The sequence below is a fragment of the Psammomys obesus genome, unplaced genomic scaffold (assembly GCF_907164565.1).
Source record: "Psammomys obesus unplaced genomic scaffold, mPsaObe1.curated_primary_1811, whole genome shotgun sequence".
NCBI classification, from domain to species: Eukaryota; Metazoa; Chordata; class Mammalia; order Rodentia; family Muridae; genus Psammomys; species Psammomys obesus.
This window is the reverse complement of record NW_026585691.1, coordinates 3,177,854-3,194,863: the sequence shown is the minus strand read 5'-3', so window position 1 is coordinate 3,194,863 and position 17,010 is coordinate 3,177,854. Positions and strand designations below refer to the sequence as shown.

Sequence of the window (17,010 nt, the reverse complement as noted above, 5' to 3'; positions counted from 1 at the left end):
GGCCACATGGCCAGTTTACTCTGGTTTCCAAACCTCCTCAAAGGCTACAGCATGGTTCCCAGCATGTCCCTGACTACCCTGACAGAAACAAAGCAGTTATGCTTTAGGTGAGTGGTCCCATCTGTAGGCCACAGGCCCTTTGCAGAAGTCACAAGAAGTCTAATCAAGTCACAGAAGTGTCTGACATAGACACTCGACCCCAGACAATTACATTCTTCTGTCACCCTTGTTAAGAGAAGAACAGTAAGATGAGAAAGGATCAATAACTTGTCTTTGGTTTTTCTTTTCTGTCGTCTGTTTTTTCAAGACAAGGTTTCTCTGTGTAGTCCTAGAACTCACTCTAGACCAGGCTGGCCTCCAACTCACAGAGATCTGCCTGCCTCTACCTCCTAAGTGCTGGGATTAAAGGCATGCTCCACCACCAGCCCTTGTCATTGGTTTTCTTCAAACAGGGTTTAAATATGTATCTAGGGATGATCTTGAATTGACTGTGTTGCCCAGCTAGGTTTCAAGCTCACAGCAACACTCCAGTGTCAGTTCCCCAGGGATCGGGATTTTAGGTATGCACCGCCACAACCAGCTTTGCTAACTTCTATAAGGCAAGCAACTTCGTTCACCAAGAAACAGAGCTGAGTGAAACCCATGAGCAATCAACTTGGGCAGTTGTGTTATTAGCCCATTGCTGTATCTCCCTTTCCAAACTTTTTACTCCAGATGATAGGAAAGCCAAAGTGAAGACAAAAGAAAAATCAGAAACCAGCAAACTACAGGTAGAGGGAGGTATGTGCTCAAAGGGCTAGCTAGCAGCACACAAAAAAAGAGGGGGTCTGGAACCACCAGTGGCCTGCTTCTACCATGAGACCCCACACAGGCCCATGAACTCCAGGTCCCCACCTCTCACCCTGTCCCTTTCTCATTCATTAACAAGACAGCATCCATCCTTTAGGCTGGGTTTCCTCACTGCCCATTCCTTCCCCTGAAGTCCTGCCATGGTCCTGCCATGGCCCTTGGCAGCCTTGTCTTGCCTTGCTCTGAGCTGTTCTGGCATGCCAACTACAACAAAGCGTTAGAGACAAGAGAAGCCTCAACACTTGTCCACCTTTCAAAGTATCTAGGCAGGCCCTGTCACTCAAGATCCTCCTCCATATTCAGATCCTCTAAAGAAACTTACCCAGAGACCAGACATGGCCCAGGCAAGGCAAAATGACACTAGGCTTTGGCCTAGGGAAACTGCAGTATCTTTCTGAATGTTTTGATCCACGACACAGATACCATTGACCTCCAAGACCAAAAGCTCTCCTTACTCAATGCCTACATAGCTCAACAAAGGGCATAAAATAATTTACCTCCACAAACTCTTACCTGTCAGCTACCAAGAGCTATAAAGGTTTTCTAGTGAGGCTAGATCAGGTCCAGGTCAGTCTAGAGCTGGCAATGTGGGTAAGATGACCTTAGGCAGTCACTGGAATCTTTAGCTTCTCTCTTCCCCAGAGGAAGCAATAAATACTTCAGGTTAAAAACACCAAAGAAATCATTAGTTCAATTCTCTCATTGAACAGATAAGAGGAAAACAAGTGTGGCAACATAGCTGCTGATGACACAGTTTGGATACTTCAGGACACGCAGCCGAACCGAAGTCTTGCATCTCAGGCTAGCAAGGGACATATTCCTCCAATCATACTTTCTCGGGCCAGCCTCTGGGTAACTGGGCCATCAGGAGAGGCAGACCAGAATCCAGCACCAACAGCTGGTTGATGTCACACCAGAAAAAGATCAATACTTGGAAAGCAAAAAGTGTCATTGGTAAAGGGAGAATACCTGGTAACCAAGGGCTGGAATTCTCTACAACTGCTGCCCAGCCCTGTTCCACACACTTCTGGTGTCAAGCTCCCACAGCCTCTGGACAGGCTGGGGAGCTGGAAGAGAAGGCTGTACAGGCAGAAAAGGTTAAAGGCAAAAATTAACCTGTTTCAAGAAAACAGGTTAATCTTGAGCAAACAAGCTGCCAGAGGACCAGCTTCAGGTTAAGAGATTAACAACATTAGTTTTCCCGGTAGCCACCAAAAGTTTTAGATATTGAACTGCTCAGTGCTCCCTCAGAGCTTAAAATGGCCAGTGTGTAACTCAGAAATATGGTAGGTTCTTGCCAGAGAAGTGAATGAGCCATTCCTGGCAGTACTGGGTTCTCTGCAAGACTGGCTAGGTAATTTCTGGCCATTAGAAACCTAGCTGGAGGCTCAACAGCAAAAAGTATGAGCCAACCCAGACAAGAGCAGCCAAACATCATCAGGTTATATAAGAAATTGTTGATCCAAAAGTGTGTGGTTCCTTGATTATCTCCTTTTAAGAAAGCAACAGAAAGTTTTGTTTATCTTAAAAGAAAAGTCTTTTTTAAAAACAGAAAGGGGGAAAATGTTGTGGATATAAACATGTTTTTGTTTTGGTCCCAGGTGTGGGATGTGGGACTGATTCAGATGGTCCACAGCAGCAGACTATTTGCTTGAGCTCTCTGCCAGCTGTAGATAGTTTAAATCTGAGGACTCTGAAGAGAGAATAAATGCCAGAGCCCAGAGTGCGGGGTCAAGAAAGAACAAGGAGGCTCCTGCTCCCCCCTAGCTGCTCCTGGTTGCTGTTGTGAGACAAGCTGAAGACCTGAAACGATGATTGGACTGGCTCCAAGGAACCCAACGACCCTGACCAGCAGGAAGCAGCTAAGAGAACTGCGACTCTTCTCCCACTAACCCTTTCTCTCCTACCTGGTGTTAGGGTGTTGGAAGGGACTAAGGTGGAAGAAGGAGAAGATATAAGAAATGTAAATAAATAAAAGTTTTTTAAAAAAGTATGCCTACACCAAAGAACTCATGGCCTACCTATTCCATAGGCTGATGACAAGTGCACACACACACACACACACCCCTTCACGTTATTTGAAGAAGGCATAAGCGGTGGTTCAGACAATCTCTGGGGAAGGCAGAAGGGTCCACACTTGTTTTCTTGGGACTCTCTCCCACACATCTCTTCCAGAGAAGCAGCAACACAACTCAAGGATGGTCTCCTTTCTGTACTGAAAGGTAAAGAGCAACTACATCACTTTGACAAGACACCTTCAGGGCAAGTAAGAGCAGACACAACTAGGTCCAAGGTCACACCCTCGGTACAGCTAAAACGTAGGCTTGCAGTGGTGGAGGGGTGATTAGAGAGAGAGGGATGGAGAACCCTTACATAGTGCATGTCAAGAAACAACTCTCCTAGTGGAACCTGCTCAGGGCGATGTTCCCATACAAGACACCAGAGACAAGGCTACACAGCCTCTACAATAGCCACAAGCAGAACAGACTTTCTAGAGGTCCCAGCTGAGTCCAGGCCTGTCTAGGGGGAAAGGACCAGCACCCCCCAGAACGTTACTCCAGCTCATACACCCCAGGACTCCCAAAGCCTTACCATGTATCTTTGCTCTACAGACCCTGGGAGGGTGGCAGTGAGTGAAGTCCAGCTTCCACCTGCGAAGTCCACATAACAGGCTGTGGTTTGATGCCCAATTTCTTGGGCCTCTCTAGGCCTTTACTGTCCCTCAGAGAGAAGGGCCTGTGTACTCTTAGGTCTTTCTTTCCAGCCAGTGCTAGCCTCACTCTCAATATACATAGTGTATACGGGAATCAGGGCAGTTCCCATCTTAAGATCCTCAGGGTGGAAACTATCCCTCTCCAGCTACACAGATGTAAAGGGAGGTTTTTGTTTTGTTTTAAACAGGGTTTCTGTGTAGCCCTGGCTGACCTGGATCTAGCTCTGTAGATCAGGCTGGATTCCAACTCAGAGATCTGCCTGCCTCTGCCTCCAGAGTGCTGTGATTAAAGGCATGCATCACCATGCCCGTAAAAGGAGATTCTTGACCACACTGTCTAATGCCATGGCACAGGGGAACCAGGCCCAGAAGGTGTCTTTTTTGACTTTTGGCCAGAAGTCAAGATTGATTGATTGATTGATTGATTGATTGATTGATTTGAGACAGAGCGTCATACATCTTAGTCTGGCCTTAAATTCTGATTCTTCTGCCTCCACTTCCTAAACTCTGGATTATAGATGTGCATCACCAGGTCTGGCTATGGATCACTTTCTGAAGAAAACCAGAAGTGCTCTAATAAGCCCACTCACACCTAATGAAGATCTTTCTTCAAACAAACTCACAGCTGTTGGCTAGAGATGGCTCTGAAGTTAAGAACACTGGCTGTTCTTCCAAAGGTCCTGAGTTCAATTCACAATACCTACATGGTGGCTCACTATTGTCTATATAGCTGTAGTCCCAGTCTGGTGTGCAAATGTATATGCAGACAAAACACCCATACATATACATAAGTAAATCTTTTTAAAAGGAAAAGAGGCAGGAGGTGGTGTCATATGCCTTTAATCCCAGGACTCCAGAGGCAGAGGCAGAGGCAGAGGCAGGTGGATCTTGAGTTCAAGGACAGCCTGGTCTACATAGTCGGTTCCAAGACAGCCAAGGCTACACAGACAGAGAAACCCTGTCTCAAAAACAAAACCAAAATACGATGAAATAAGCTTTCAGTAAAATACTGACACTGATCCACCCCCAACACACACACACACCGCCTGCCTAACAGCATAAATTCAGCTTGTATAAAACCAGCTTCCAGGTAAGGCATGGCCTTTTCTATCAGCCAGGCAGATACAGGAAGCAGCCTAAAGGCCATGGTTCAAACAGCAGCTACTCAGACTTCCCTTCTCTCAGGAGCTCACAAAAGGGTCCTTAAAGGGGAGGTGGGGAGAGGGAGGTCCTCTTCATTGGAGAACCTATACTCAAAAATAGGACGGGGACCTAGTTGCTCACTAGGTCTGTTCCTCCTCTGTAAAAGAGGAACAGAACTGACATTGAAGCTTCAGGATTGGGAAAAAAATATGCCAGCCTTAGCTCTGTTTTTGTTTTCTGAGACAGGGTCCCATGGACTCCAAACTGGCTTCCACCTCCCCCATGTACTTGAAGATAACAGCAAACTCCTGCCCGCACCTCCCAACTGTACCACCATGTACAGTTTCTTTTCTACACAATTTTTCACACCCCACAAACACCTCCTTTATACCTATCATTAAGCACTTGCTACTCAATTACTGTGGCTAAGAAAATGGGATCCATAAATGCCACATTTTATTATCAATTGAAAGGGTAAACACCACTTCCAAAAACAATGTGACACCCATGGCCATTAAATTCTCTCACCCCTTTAACTCTGAAGGACAACCACAGCCTTCCTCAAACCCCACCACAGGAAAGCCAAGACAGGAGCCAGGGACTCAAGGGATTGCTATATAGAGCCTTCTTCCCTGAACCTCAGAAACCTTACCAACCCACTGAAGGCAGCAACCTGCCCAGCAGAAACCCTTGCCACCTGGACGGGACTCAGGGAGATTGTATGCACAGGAAAACTTTGACTTTGGGCACAGTAGAGATAAAATTTATATATACACATACTGAATTACTATGTAGAGAGACCCTCTCTGTGTGTGTATGCATGTACATAAGTATGTACATATAATTTTATATAATTCTCATATAGCCCAGGCTGGCCTCAAATTTGTTATGTAGATGAGGATGACCCTGAACTCCTGGTCCTTCTGTCTCCACCTCCTTAGTGCTGAAATTACAGATTTGTGCCATCACACCTGCTAAAAGTAATTCTGAAAACTGAATCTTGAGCTGGGTGTGGTGGTATACAAGAGGCTTAAGTGGGAAAGTTGTGGGCCTGGACCACAGACTAAAACACTGACTCAAGAAAGTCAAGAAAAAAAAAAAAAGAGACTAGCAGGCCTGTGCCACTACTCTGGAAATCTCAGTACTTGGGAGGCAGAGGCAGGAGGATCTCTCTGAGTTCTAGGCCAGTCTGGACTACAATGAGACCCTGTCTCAAGAATTAAGAATTGGGGTGGGGGTGGGAGTAGAGAGATGGCTCAGAGGTTAAAGGCACTAGCTGCTCTTCCAGAGGTCCTGAGTTCAATTCCCAGCAGCCATGTGGTGACTCACAACCATCTATAATGAAATTTGGTGGCCTCTTCCAGCATGGAGGTGAACATGCAGACAGAATACTGTATAAATAAATATTTTTTTAAAAAATCAAGAATGAAAAGAAAGGAAGGAAGGAAAGAAGGCCTAGAAAAAGGTTCAGTGGTTAAAAGTGCTAGTGCATATGCCTAGTCATCCAAATTTACTTCCAGAACCCAGGAAAGCGGCCCTGAAACTTATGGGATAGCTGGCCTGACTATGTAGTGAGAGAAACAAAGGAAAGGCAAGAGACTCCCAGCTGATTGTTATGAACCCCCCATGTTATGAAAAGCCCCCTCACACTTACACAAGTAAGTAAAAACTAAAAAATTGCCATTTTTTTTTAAAAGAAAAAAGCAAAAGAAAATTCTGTAAATTTCTTTTGTTTTTGTGTGGTCATCTATTTGCAGTCCTGAAGACTGAATCCAAGGCTTTGTGCATTCCAGCCAAGTGCTCCCCAACTGAGCTATCTCCAGAAATCTTTTAGCATCTCTAAAAGTTACAATTCAGACTGGATACAACTGCGGCTCAAACCATCCACCCCATCAATGTTCAAGTAACTCTTGCTCAAGTTCCGCCTCCTCACTGCTGGAGGCAGGGCTCCCAGTGTCATCTGGATGGAAAACACTACTTGCAAGGGGGAGGGGAGAGGAGGGAAATCCAAACTGAGAAAAACAAGACTCTTGTAAGCCCTTCCCACATCCTTCCCCCACTCTTAGTCCTCAGCAGTAACCTAAATAAAGAATATCTCAGCTGGAAGATACTGTATTTTTAGATGAGAAAACCAGGACCCAGGGGTCCAGTAAGCTGCTGGCAGCCACTGCACATGTAAAAAGTGGCTTTAAGGTCCCCAAGGGCCTGGCTCATGAATCAATGCCCACTTCCAGACCTTAATCTAATGCCAGTCTCCTTAGACCCCAGCAGAAAGCAGCTGTAGGCACCCAGGGACCTGTTGCTTTAGGCTTTTGACCCAAGGAGAAACAATACCTTGCAGAACACTAGGGTGTTGGGGGTGATGCTGTGGTTAGCCTCACCAGAACTGGTGTAAAAGAGGAGAAAGAAGCCAGGAAGCCAGGGTAACTCACACCTGCATTTGAGACTAGCCTGGGAGTTCTAAGACAGTGCAAAGCTGGGTCTGGTGGTACACACCTTTGATTCCAGTGCTGGGGAGGAAGGGGCAGGTAGATCTTGAGTTCCAGGCCAGCATGGTCTACATAGCAAGTTCTAAGCCAGCCACAGCTACATAATCAGAACCTGTGAATAGACAAGGTGGGAGGTAAAAATCAAGACTGCCACCTCCACCCTCTATGTGAGCAGCAGTGTCTTCCACAGATTCTGGACAGGTGTCAGTCAACTGCCAGAACAGATGCAGAGCCCCCTCAGAGCACAATGGCTGCAGGCTACATACAGAGCAAGTTTTCTTGACATGAAAATACTCAGCATCCTTACAAAGATGACAGCATAATCCTGGGATGTGATCACCACCAGGGAGACTCCACTGAGAACCAAGACACTGAACTCAGGCTAACCCTAACCCTCCTGATCAGAAGGCAACTGCCAACCAGACTTAGAAATCCAAGAAAAGCCTTTAACAGTTATCAGGCCCTATCACCAACCAGGACAAGTGGCTGGCTGCAGGTCTTCCCTCCTATCTCAGCAACAGCAGTTCTCCCACAGGGCAACATTCTAAAAACCAAAACTTTTCCTATCCTTTTTCCTTTTTAGCTGGTCTGTCACCATTCTTCCCAGCAAGGCACTGAATCTAGCTGTCTCAATGATTCTCGTCTCTGGCCTCTCAAGGCAACTAGGGCAACAGGTATGTGTTATTATAATGATTAGGTGACCCCGCAACATACCTGGTATAAGGAAGTATATTTGGGGGAGGGGAAAGGGAGAGGAGCCAGGGAGCAGATGATTGGACATGGAGACAGGCAGACAGACAGGGACAAAGCCATAAGGCTAGAAAAGGACGTAGAGAAAACATGGGGGCAGAGAGATCTAGTGGTCAAGAAAACCAAGAGAAAGAGACTAAGAGAATCTGAGAGAGACTGAGAGAGTGGGGAGGCGGGCGGGATCCTTTTATCTGGCCTGGCACAAACCTGGCAGTGTCGGCAGGTGACGAGATGAAGTTGCTAAGACCCTGAAAGGTAGGCTAGTGGTACAGCCTGTCACTAACAGTATGTACTACTGAACTTGCGTTACCAGACTTCGTATACACACTGCAAACAGAGCAGCAAGCACAGCCGTAAGGAACCACCTGCTCAGACTCCTTTTAGAAAGGGAGGGAGGAAAAGAAGGTGATTAAGATTCAAGAGTTAAGGGCCAAGCATGGCGGCCCACACCTTTAACACCAGCACTCTTGGAGATTAAGAGGCAGGTGGATCTCCCTGAGTTTGAGGCCAGCCTGGTCTACCCAGAGTTCTAGCACAGTCAGGATTACACAGACAGACTGTCTCAAAACATAAACAAACGACTCAGTTGAGGATGCAGGTATTGTCCTTTATCCCTCTCCTGAAAGCCTCAGTGCTTCCTTCTGCCCACAAGTGAGCAAAGGGGTTTGTACAACAGGACAGAAAAGGCAAAACTGAGAATAAGGCAAAAGCCCGGCGGTGTGCCTTCAGGCCACATTGGGCCCAGGGCTATGAAGGGGGTGGGTCACTGCCAGGCCAATGCTGCGGCTGCCAGGTAGAAACCTCAGGGTAGCCACACTCTGATCTCAGTGGCCAGCTTTTCTTTGGTGAGACCCAGGATGAAGTAGGATTCTACTTGGGTCCTAGGCTTGGGCTTGGCACGGCAGGTTACTCTCACCCTTCCCAGGAAAAGAAGCCTGCTTGACGCGGGGTGGATGGAATGTAGCAACATGGCCTTCAGACCCAGGACTTATAAGGCACTAGTCGAGGACACGGGAAAGAGCAGGCAGCACACAGTAGTAGGCAGCGGCTGTGAACCCAGAGACACAGGCTGCCTGGAGCCCGATGCTGAGGACAGGCTTCCTCTGCCTCCTGCATGGAGCTCACTGGCTCCCTCACACACCAGCCAGATGATTTTCCAGGTGTTCTTGACCAAATGACACCTAACCCCTCAGCATTTGATCACTATCACCGAATCAGACCGGGCACAAAGTCCCAGGGCTCAGTGTCTGTCCTATTGTTTTGACCACTCAGTAAACTCCAGCTCCCAATCACATGTCTTCAGAGGTTGGCTGTGAGGCTGCATTCTGAGCCACGCTTCGTAGTTGTTATACTCATCTATAGGAACCAACTACGGGCTTATAAACTTGACACTCCTTTTGATGTAGCAGGTGAAACAGGAATGGGCCCCCATTTCATAGACAAACCAGCTCAGGGATTAGACAGCCTGTAGCCAAGAGCGGGGCTGTAAAGTCCATATTGCTTGGAAGGTTTGGGGTTCTTCCCCTCTAGGCTGTAAGATTCACCCTAGAGCACTGACTACGGATACGAGTGGGAAGGGCAGAGACTGGGGACAATCAAGCTAGGCGAGTTATCTAAAGGGAGAAACACATATGTAAGGTACTAAGCAAGGCTTCAGACTTCATCCTCTGAGCTATTCCTAGCCCCAGGAGGAAAGAAGGCTTCATGTTTTATGAACACAGTCAGTCAAAGCTTGTCATGTGCACTGACCTATGCCTCATTTAGAAAACTGGAGCTGACAAGACGCGCCAGGCTGTGCAAAGTTGGTCTCCAATGCTGAAGACAGATGTGATGGCCATGCAGCTCCCGGCCAAACCAGAGGCCATGCTCCCTGGACATTCCCAAGTCCACTTACCCTCCCACCCCCATTCCTCTTGCAGCTGTGTGATCAGCGACCATGATCTATCACTTGCCTGTAAGCTTAGTGTATTAGTCATTTTCTATTGCTGTGAAGGGACACCACAACCAGACAGGCAACTCTTTTGATTTATTTATGTATATGAGTTTTGTCTCTGTATGGCAGACCTGCATGGCAGACCCCATTAAAGATGGCTGCTGGAAGATTTGAACTCAGGACCTCCGGAAGACTAGGCAGTGCTCTTAACTGCTGAGCTCCATGGCACCTCTTATAAGAGAAAACATTTCACTGGGAGCTTGCTTACATTTTCAGAGGTTTAGCCCATTATCATAGCAGAAGTACAGCAACACACACAGCACTGGAGCAGTAGGGGAGAGCTACATCCTGATCCACAGATCACAAAAGAGAGAAACACTGGGATGGATGTGGGCTTTTGAAAACCCCAGTGACACACTTCCTCCAATTAGGCCAAGTATCTCCTAATCCTTTTCTAATCTTATCAAAGAGTTCCACTTACTCCCTGGTGAATAAGCATTCATATGGCAAGCTGATGTGCAGTTCAACGTGGCTACTGCCAAGCAACTGCCAGGTCATGCCACCACACAGCAATTTAGCTTGGTTCTGGGTAGCCCTGAACCAGGGACTGATTTCTCCCTACCTCTCCATCTGTCCAGGACCCAGTGGGAAAAGTGGGTTAGAACAGAAAAGGCACCATCTTCAGCCCATGCTGTGGCCCTCCTTATGTAACTTAGTAACACCTTCCGAGGGGGTAAACCAGCATGTTCAAACAGGGAATGGGATTTAGAAGCTGACTAAGAAGCAAACTAACCAGGCTGCCTACATACTGGGAAGGAAGAGATAAAGGAGACGCAAGAGAATGTCTCTAGAACGGCAGTAGTCACTTGAGAGCAAGACTATTCATTTCTTTAATTAAGATGCTCACAGTGGTCTGTGGCAATGGGGTATGAAAGCCTCATGTATGGATGACTAAGGGTTATGACTCCTGTAGAGAACTTAAAATAAATGAGTCATCTCCATTATTCCCAGACAATGGCAATTCCAAACATGTATAATAAAATACAGCTTTTTGCACATGTATGATAAAATAAAGCTTTTGGCTGGAGCTGACGTCTCATCTTCCACTGCCAGGTCTTAGGTTGCCACCAGCTCAAAACAGACGACCTGACTCAATCACTAGGTTCCTCTACTAGACACAGACATGACCCAGAACTCAACCCTCAAAGTTTTGGCTGCAGCTGGCCATGGTGACCCTTTAATTCCACCACTCCAGAGGCAGAGGCAGGCAGATCTCTGTGAGTTTGAGGCCAGCCCGATCTACTTAGCAAGTTCTAGTACTATTAAGTCAAGGACCCTATCTCAAAACCAAACCTTTTCCTTTTTTTCCCCTACCTCAGGTTGAAAGGGTAGAACCTCAGACATAGAATATTTAAATAGCAAGCACAAAGCCCTGGGATTTGATCACCAGTACCAGGAAAAACGGCAACTGATTACAGACACTTTTTTCTGCTTAACCCCATCTCACCAACCTGACCTCTAGACTGTTTCCTGTTCTGTAAAAGGGAAAATGTAAGGATTCCACAGTGCCACTGTGAAAGGAGGAATTAAGGCAGATACTTAACTCAATGCCCGGGACACACACTGCAGACAGGCTTACTCTTAGCAGCTCAGCCTCCTTTTGTGGGTGAAGCAACACCTAGAGAGGAGAATGCCCTCCTCACACAATCCTTCGGGACCCACTTGCCTGGGCCATACTTCCAGCTAAGTGCCTAGAGATATAGAGGACTTCCTTCCTTCATATTGCAAAGCTTGCCTACAAGCACCAAGATGGCCAAGGGTCTTTCAAATGTATGTAGGTTTCTGTTGGTGGTGGTAGGGAGGTTGTTCTGTTTTTGTAGTTTTGTTTTCCTCTATGTAGCCCTGGTTGGCCTGGAACTTGCTATGGTCAGCTTGCTTCTGCTTTCCAAGTGCTGGGATTAAAGGTGTGTACCACACCATGCCCGGCCTTTTTTCAAGTAGCCCAGGGCAATCCAACTGGAGTGGTTTGAATAACAATGGCCCCATAGGCTTGTATATTGGAGAGCTTAGTCACCAGGAAGTGGCACTATTAGGAAGGATTAGAAGGTGTGGCCTTCTGGAGGAAATGTGTCCCTGAGTGGACTTTGCGGTTAAAAGCCTATGCCAAGCTCAGTGTTTGTCTCTCTGCAGTTCAGGATGCAGCTGTCAAATACTTCTCCAGCACCGTGTCTGCTGCCATGCTTCTCACTACAACAGACTAAACTGCAAGCAACCCCCACACACCCATTAAAATTCTTTTTTTTTTTTTCTAACAATTGCCTTGGCCAGGGTGTCCCTTCACAGCAACAGAAAAGGGACTACCTAATGACCTTGAACTCCCATCCCTTTTGCTATTCCCAAATGCTGGGATTTGAAGCATTCAACACCACATCCAGCTTTGGTTGGTTGGTTTTGGTGTATGTATTGTGACAGGCTCTTGCTCTGTAGCCCTCCCTGGCTTAAAATCCCTGTGTAGCTCAGGATGGCTTGAATTTAAGACAGTCTTCCTGTCTAAATCTCTTATAGCTAGGATTACAGGCACGACCCATCACACTCATCTTTAAAATATTTCTGATGTCAGAGAAAAGAAAAAGGGAAATAAGGGCTGGAGAGATGGCTAGGCAGTTAGCTTGCATGGTACCTAAGTTCAACTAGGCATCAGAACTCACCTGTAACTGATGCCTCCTTCTGGCCTACATGAGCACTGCACTCACACAGACATATACATAGACTATGCATGACTAAAAAAATTAAAATTAAAAAAGGAGGGGACTCTGTCCAAGCCACACATTGGACTCTAGAAGTCCTTTGCATTCATTTAGACTAACCTTAGCCTATCCCTGCAGGCCTAATATCCTCCTACTCACCCACACCCCAGGGGAGGAGTAAAAGCTCTTTAACTTCTCAGAGGTGGCAGGGACCTGGTTCCTGGCATCCTTCGAGGATACATCTCTTATCCCAGCTACTATGGGAAAGAGTAGCAACCATAGGTTCAGTTGTAGAGACCTTGGCTACTATCAACTCCTGACTTTCTACAGTTTACAATTAGATTAAGAGCTTCTTTACAAACTGGGAGTGATGGCACATGACTTTAATCCCAGAATTGGGGAAGCAGGAGGATCTCGGTTAAGTTTCAGGTTATCCAGGGCTACATAGTGAGACCCAGTCTTAAAAACAAACAAACAAACAAACAAACACAAACTTAAGTCTTAGAAACTCACACCCTCAACTTAGGAACCCAAATGCCACACTTCAATGACCCAAGGGTGCTTCCTAATTAAAAATTACTGTAGGTTAATCCCAGCACCTGGGAAGCAGAGGCAGGCCAAGTTCCAAGTCAGCAAGGCTCTAAAAACAAATGACTGTAGGGACTAGGATGCAGTTCAGTGACAGACCATTTGCTTGACAGGAGTGATGCCTTGGGACTAATCCTTAGCACCCAAACAAATACAAAAAGTAACTATAGTCAAGTCTCCAAACTCATCAAATTACATGTTGAATAAACATAGCTTTATGAGTGTCAATCATACCCAATAAAGTAGTTTTAAATGACACTGAACGTAGTAGCACAGAGCTGTAATCTCAGGTACACAGTATTGCAATAAAACCAGTATTCAGAAGGCTGGGGCAGGAGGAGCAAGAATCTGAGGTCATGGTGACTGAGCTACATAGTTTCAGGTCAGCCTAGCATTCCATGCTGCCCTAGTCGATATAGCAAGACCTTCTCAATAAATAAGTAACACACACTTCCCTCTCCAGAGACACTAACTACCTGGCCACCCAAGAGATTCACTGGAATCAAAGCAAGATTTTCAGGGTCTGTGACATCATCAAGGGTGCTCCAACAAGACACACCTGGAAAAGGGTACAGCTTTAGACCAAACAGGAACTTTGGCTTCTCCCTTTAATTCCCCGCTGTACTCCTTAGCCTTTAAGATGTATCAAGGCTTTTAACACATCTCCTCAAGTGCAAGAAAATGGCAATTTCTTTCCTACTTCACACCCTCTCAGGCTTTTCATAATGTGGCTTTTGCTGTTTCTCCACATAGCAGACTACTAGTAGTTACCCAATTAAACTGTAAGGTTCATAATCCACACAACGCTGTTCCTTAGCTGTGCTTCTGAAATAGGAACTACGCAGCCAAGCTAGCCTTGAACCTAGAATCCTCCTGTCTTGTCTTGGGAGTCACCCTTTAATGTATGCCATTCCTCCGGGAATGCCATCATCTCAGGGAGGGCTAACCTCTAACTTCCTAGTTTCACTGTGATGCCATTCCGTTAGACACACCACCACTGCCAGGCAAATCCTCCTCATACACCAACAAACCTGCAACCTTTTTATCTGTATTCCAGAGAAGGAACCTGAGGTTCACAGTATATACGAATCCCCAATGGGAACAGAAGGCAAGTAGGAAAGCCTAACTGTACAAGGCAGTTCAAGGTAAGTAGACCCAGAGACGACTCCTAGAACCAAGAAAATACATCCTTCTCCTTCAACCTGGTACCCTTAAGAAATGAGGTGTTAAAGGCAGACAGTTTTTACTTTCCTAGGCTTGTTATAGCTAATCAATCACCAATGCTAACAGTATAGTCTGGATGATGGTTCTTAGAGATTATAAAACTGACTGCCTGGGACCATCTAAACTAAAGGAGACCAGTTCCAGCCAAGCAACCAGAAAGAGACAGCTGAGAGTTAGTTCTTGGGTTAATGATCAGAATGCTGCTGAGGAAAGGGACTCTTGTTCTCACAAGAGCAGACGCTGGGCACCAGGAGCCCTCAGTATTCTCTTAGTTTGGTTTTATATCACAGTGAAGTCATGTCAAGACTAGGGAACAGCTTCCAGGAAATCAGTTCTCTCTCTCTCCAGGGATCAGGTAGTCAAGCTTGGTAGCAAACACCCAGTGAGCACCTCACCGTTTCTATTTTATGTTTAAAAGTTAAATGTTTCAAGAGTTTTTGTCATCTTTCATGGAGCTAATCTATGTTGTACTGTTCCAATTTTGGTGTATGTGCTCCCTAAATGAGGACCTTCTGAACACTAGAAATCTGCTAAATACTAAATTCAAGCCCATGTCCCTCTGAAGGTACCACTCAGGACTCTCTGAACTGAGGCTACAGTCTACCTCAAGTTCCTTAGGGGAAAGAGCAGCAACTATTTTTTTAATATCATGCCCCCTCTCCCAGAAAGGCTATTTTAAAATGTAGCCAAGGCCTCATGTATTTTTTTCCAACTTTATTCAGTGTGGCTGCATCGCTCATCATCACCCAGAACAGTGGGTCTGAGGATATGGTCAGTTTGTCAGTTAAGTGTTAGGTCTCTGCTGTGGGCCAACCTTTTTATAGATGCAGGGGTCCTCACCAGGCTTCAGGAAGTACTTGCACACCCCCCCCCATTTCAGCACAAGAGGATCGGAAAACAAGCAGAGATCAGACACACCAGCAAACACACACTCATCACTCACCCCCAACTCTCAGGGGAGATTCTAAAACTCGGGCAGCTCAGGATGCGGTGGACCCCAAAGCTAGGAACTGCGGGCATTAGGGTCCAAAAGAGGGCAGAGGCCAAAACCAGCCACCACTCCAGAGCTCTTAGCAGAGAGATGCCAGGTCCTCCCTTTCCATCGTTTGAGGTTCTCAGCTTCCCCAAAGCAGAATCCAAACCTAGATTATCAAGATGTCGTGCCACTGGTGCACCAAGGCTGGCTGGTAGGCCTCTTGCTGGCCCAGCCCAACAGCGGGCCATTCTGCGTCAACCCATAGCACAACCAGTAAGAAACACTAGGACCTCTGCGGTTTCTACCCCAGACCAAGGGAAGGGCGCTAGGGCTGGATAACTGACCCTTGGTTTCCTGGGCAAGAGCATGCCAGGGTGGGGCAGGAAGGGTCTCTCAGCCCTAGAGTGACACAGCACACGTCAAAAGGAACTCCCTGGGAGCCTGCCCCCTCCCCCCTCACACTAGTTCTGCCTAGCCTCATTCACCGCTACCTTTAAGTTTATCCCTCACATGTGCATGTCCTCACCAGCCCAAGAAACCGACAGGCGCTGGTGGTTCCCTGACGCGGTCTCACAACCGCCTTTTTTTCAGTATAGGGCGGTTGCACAAGATGATGTCACCTCTCCTTGGATGAGTCCCACCCGGGCCATTCTGGGGTCCTGGCTTGGCTACTAGGTCAAAGGTCGAGAACAGGGAATACTCGGTGTTTCTAAGTTCTCTCTTCCCCGACTCGAATTAACTAAATTGCCGGCTCACCTCCGTAGAAGGCCAAGTTCCGAGACAGGGAGGAAAGCCCGGCCGCACACTAAGACCTCAGCTCCCGAGAACCCAGCGCGGGGGAGCCGGCCGGGCCTCCAAGGTCACGGCGAGGGGTCAGGGTGGGAAAGGCTGGAGGGTGCGCAGCCTCCCGCGGGCAGTTTCTTCCCGCCGGGGCGGGGGCCGGGGCCACTCCGGAGGCGAGCCTCGGGCGACGCGCGCTCGCCGGCCTCGGCGCGGGGGACGAGGGCAGCGAGCGCGGGGGCCGCGCGCCCACCTCGGGGACGCACGGATGGCGGCCGGCCCCGAGGGCGGGGAGACAAGGCCGCCCGCCCCCGCCCGCCGGACCCCGGGGCGAAGGGCAGCGGCGGGAAGGCGCCGCGAACCGCGGCCCTCCACCTCCGCGTGCATCTCACGCGCGCCGGCCCCGCGGCCGCACACCCACCTCCTCCTCCAGGGGGCCGCCGGGGCCCGCGCCGGGGCCCAGCTCGACGTCCGGCTTCAGGTTGCTCATGCTGAGGGGGGAAGGCGGGAGGGCAGCGGGACGCCCGGGCCCCCGAGGCGGGCAGGGGCGCGGCGGGCCGTGCGCCCCCGGGGCAGAGTGCGGGCTCGCGAGGAGGCGCGCGGCGGCCGCGGCGGGCTGAGGAGAGAGGCAGAGGGGGAGGGGGTCACATGAAGCCGGGCGCGTGCGGGAGGCAGCGGGGCCCGAGCGGAGCCCGTGCGGCCGCCGCCTCCGGCTTTTCTCTGCGGCCGGCGGGTGCGCTCCGCCGGGGGGCGGGCGCGGGGAGGGGGCGGGCGCCGGAACCGGCCTCAGCTGCGGCCGCCCCGCCCCCGCCCGCGGG

General features: G+C 48.4%; 1 protein-coding gene across 1 annotated transcript in view; it reads right to left on the bottom strand.

Annotated features, from left to right (window-relative positions):
• Rbpms2 (RNA binding protein, mRNA processing factor 2) overlaps positions 1-17,010 on the bottom strand; it is a 30,790-nt gene that overhangs the window by 12,688 nt on the left and 1,092 nt on the right. Inside the window, exon 3 of the mRNA XM_055596772.1 lies at positions 16,614-16,808. Coding sequence (XP_055452747.1) covers positions 16,614-16,808 — 195 coding nt within the window. The remainder of the gene's footprint in view (positions 1-16,613; positions 16,809-17,010) is intronic.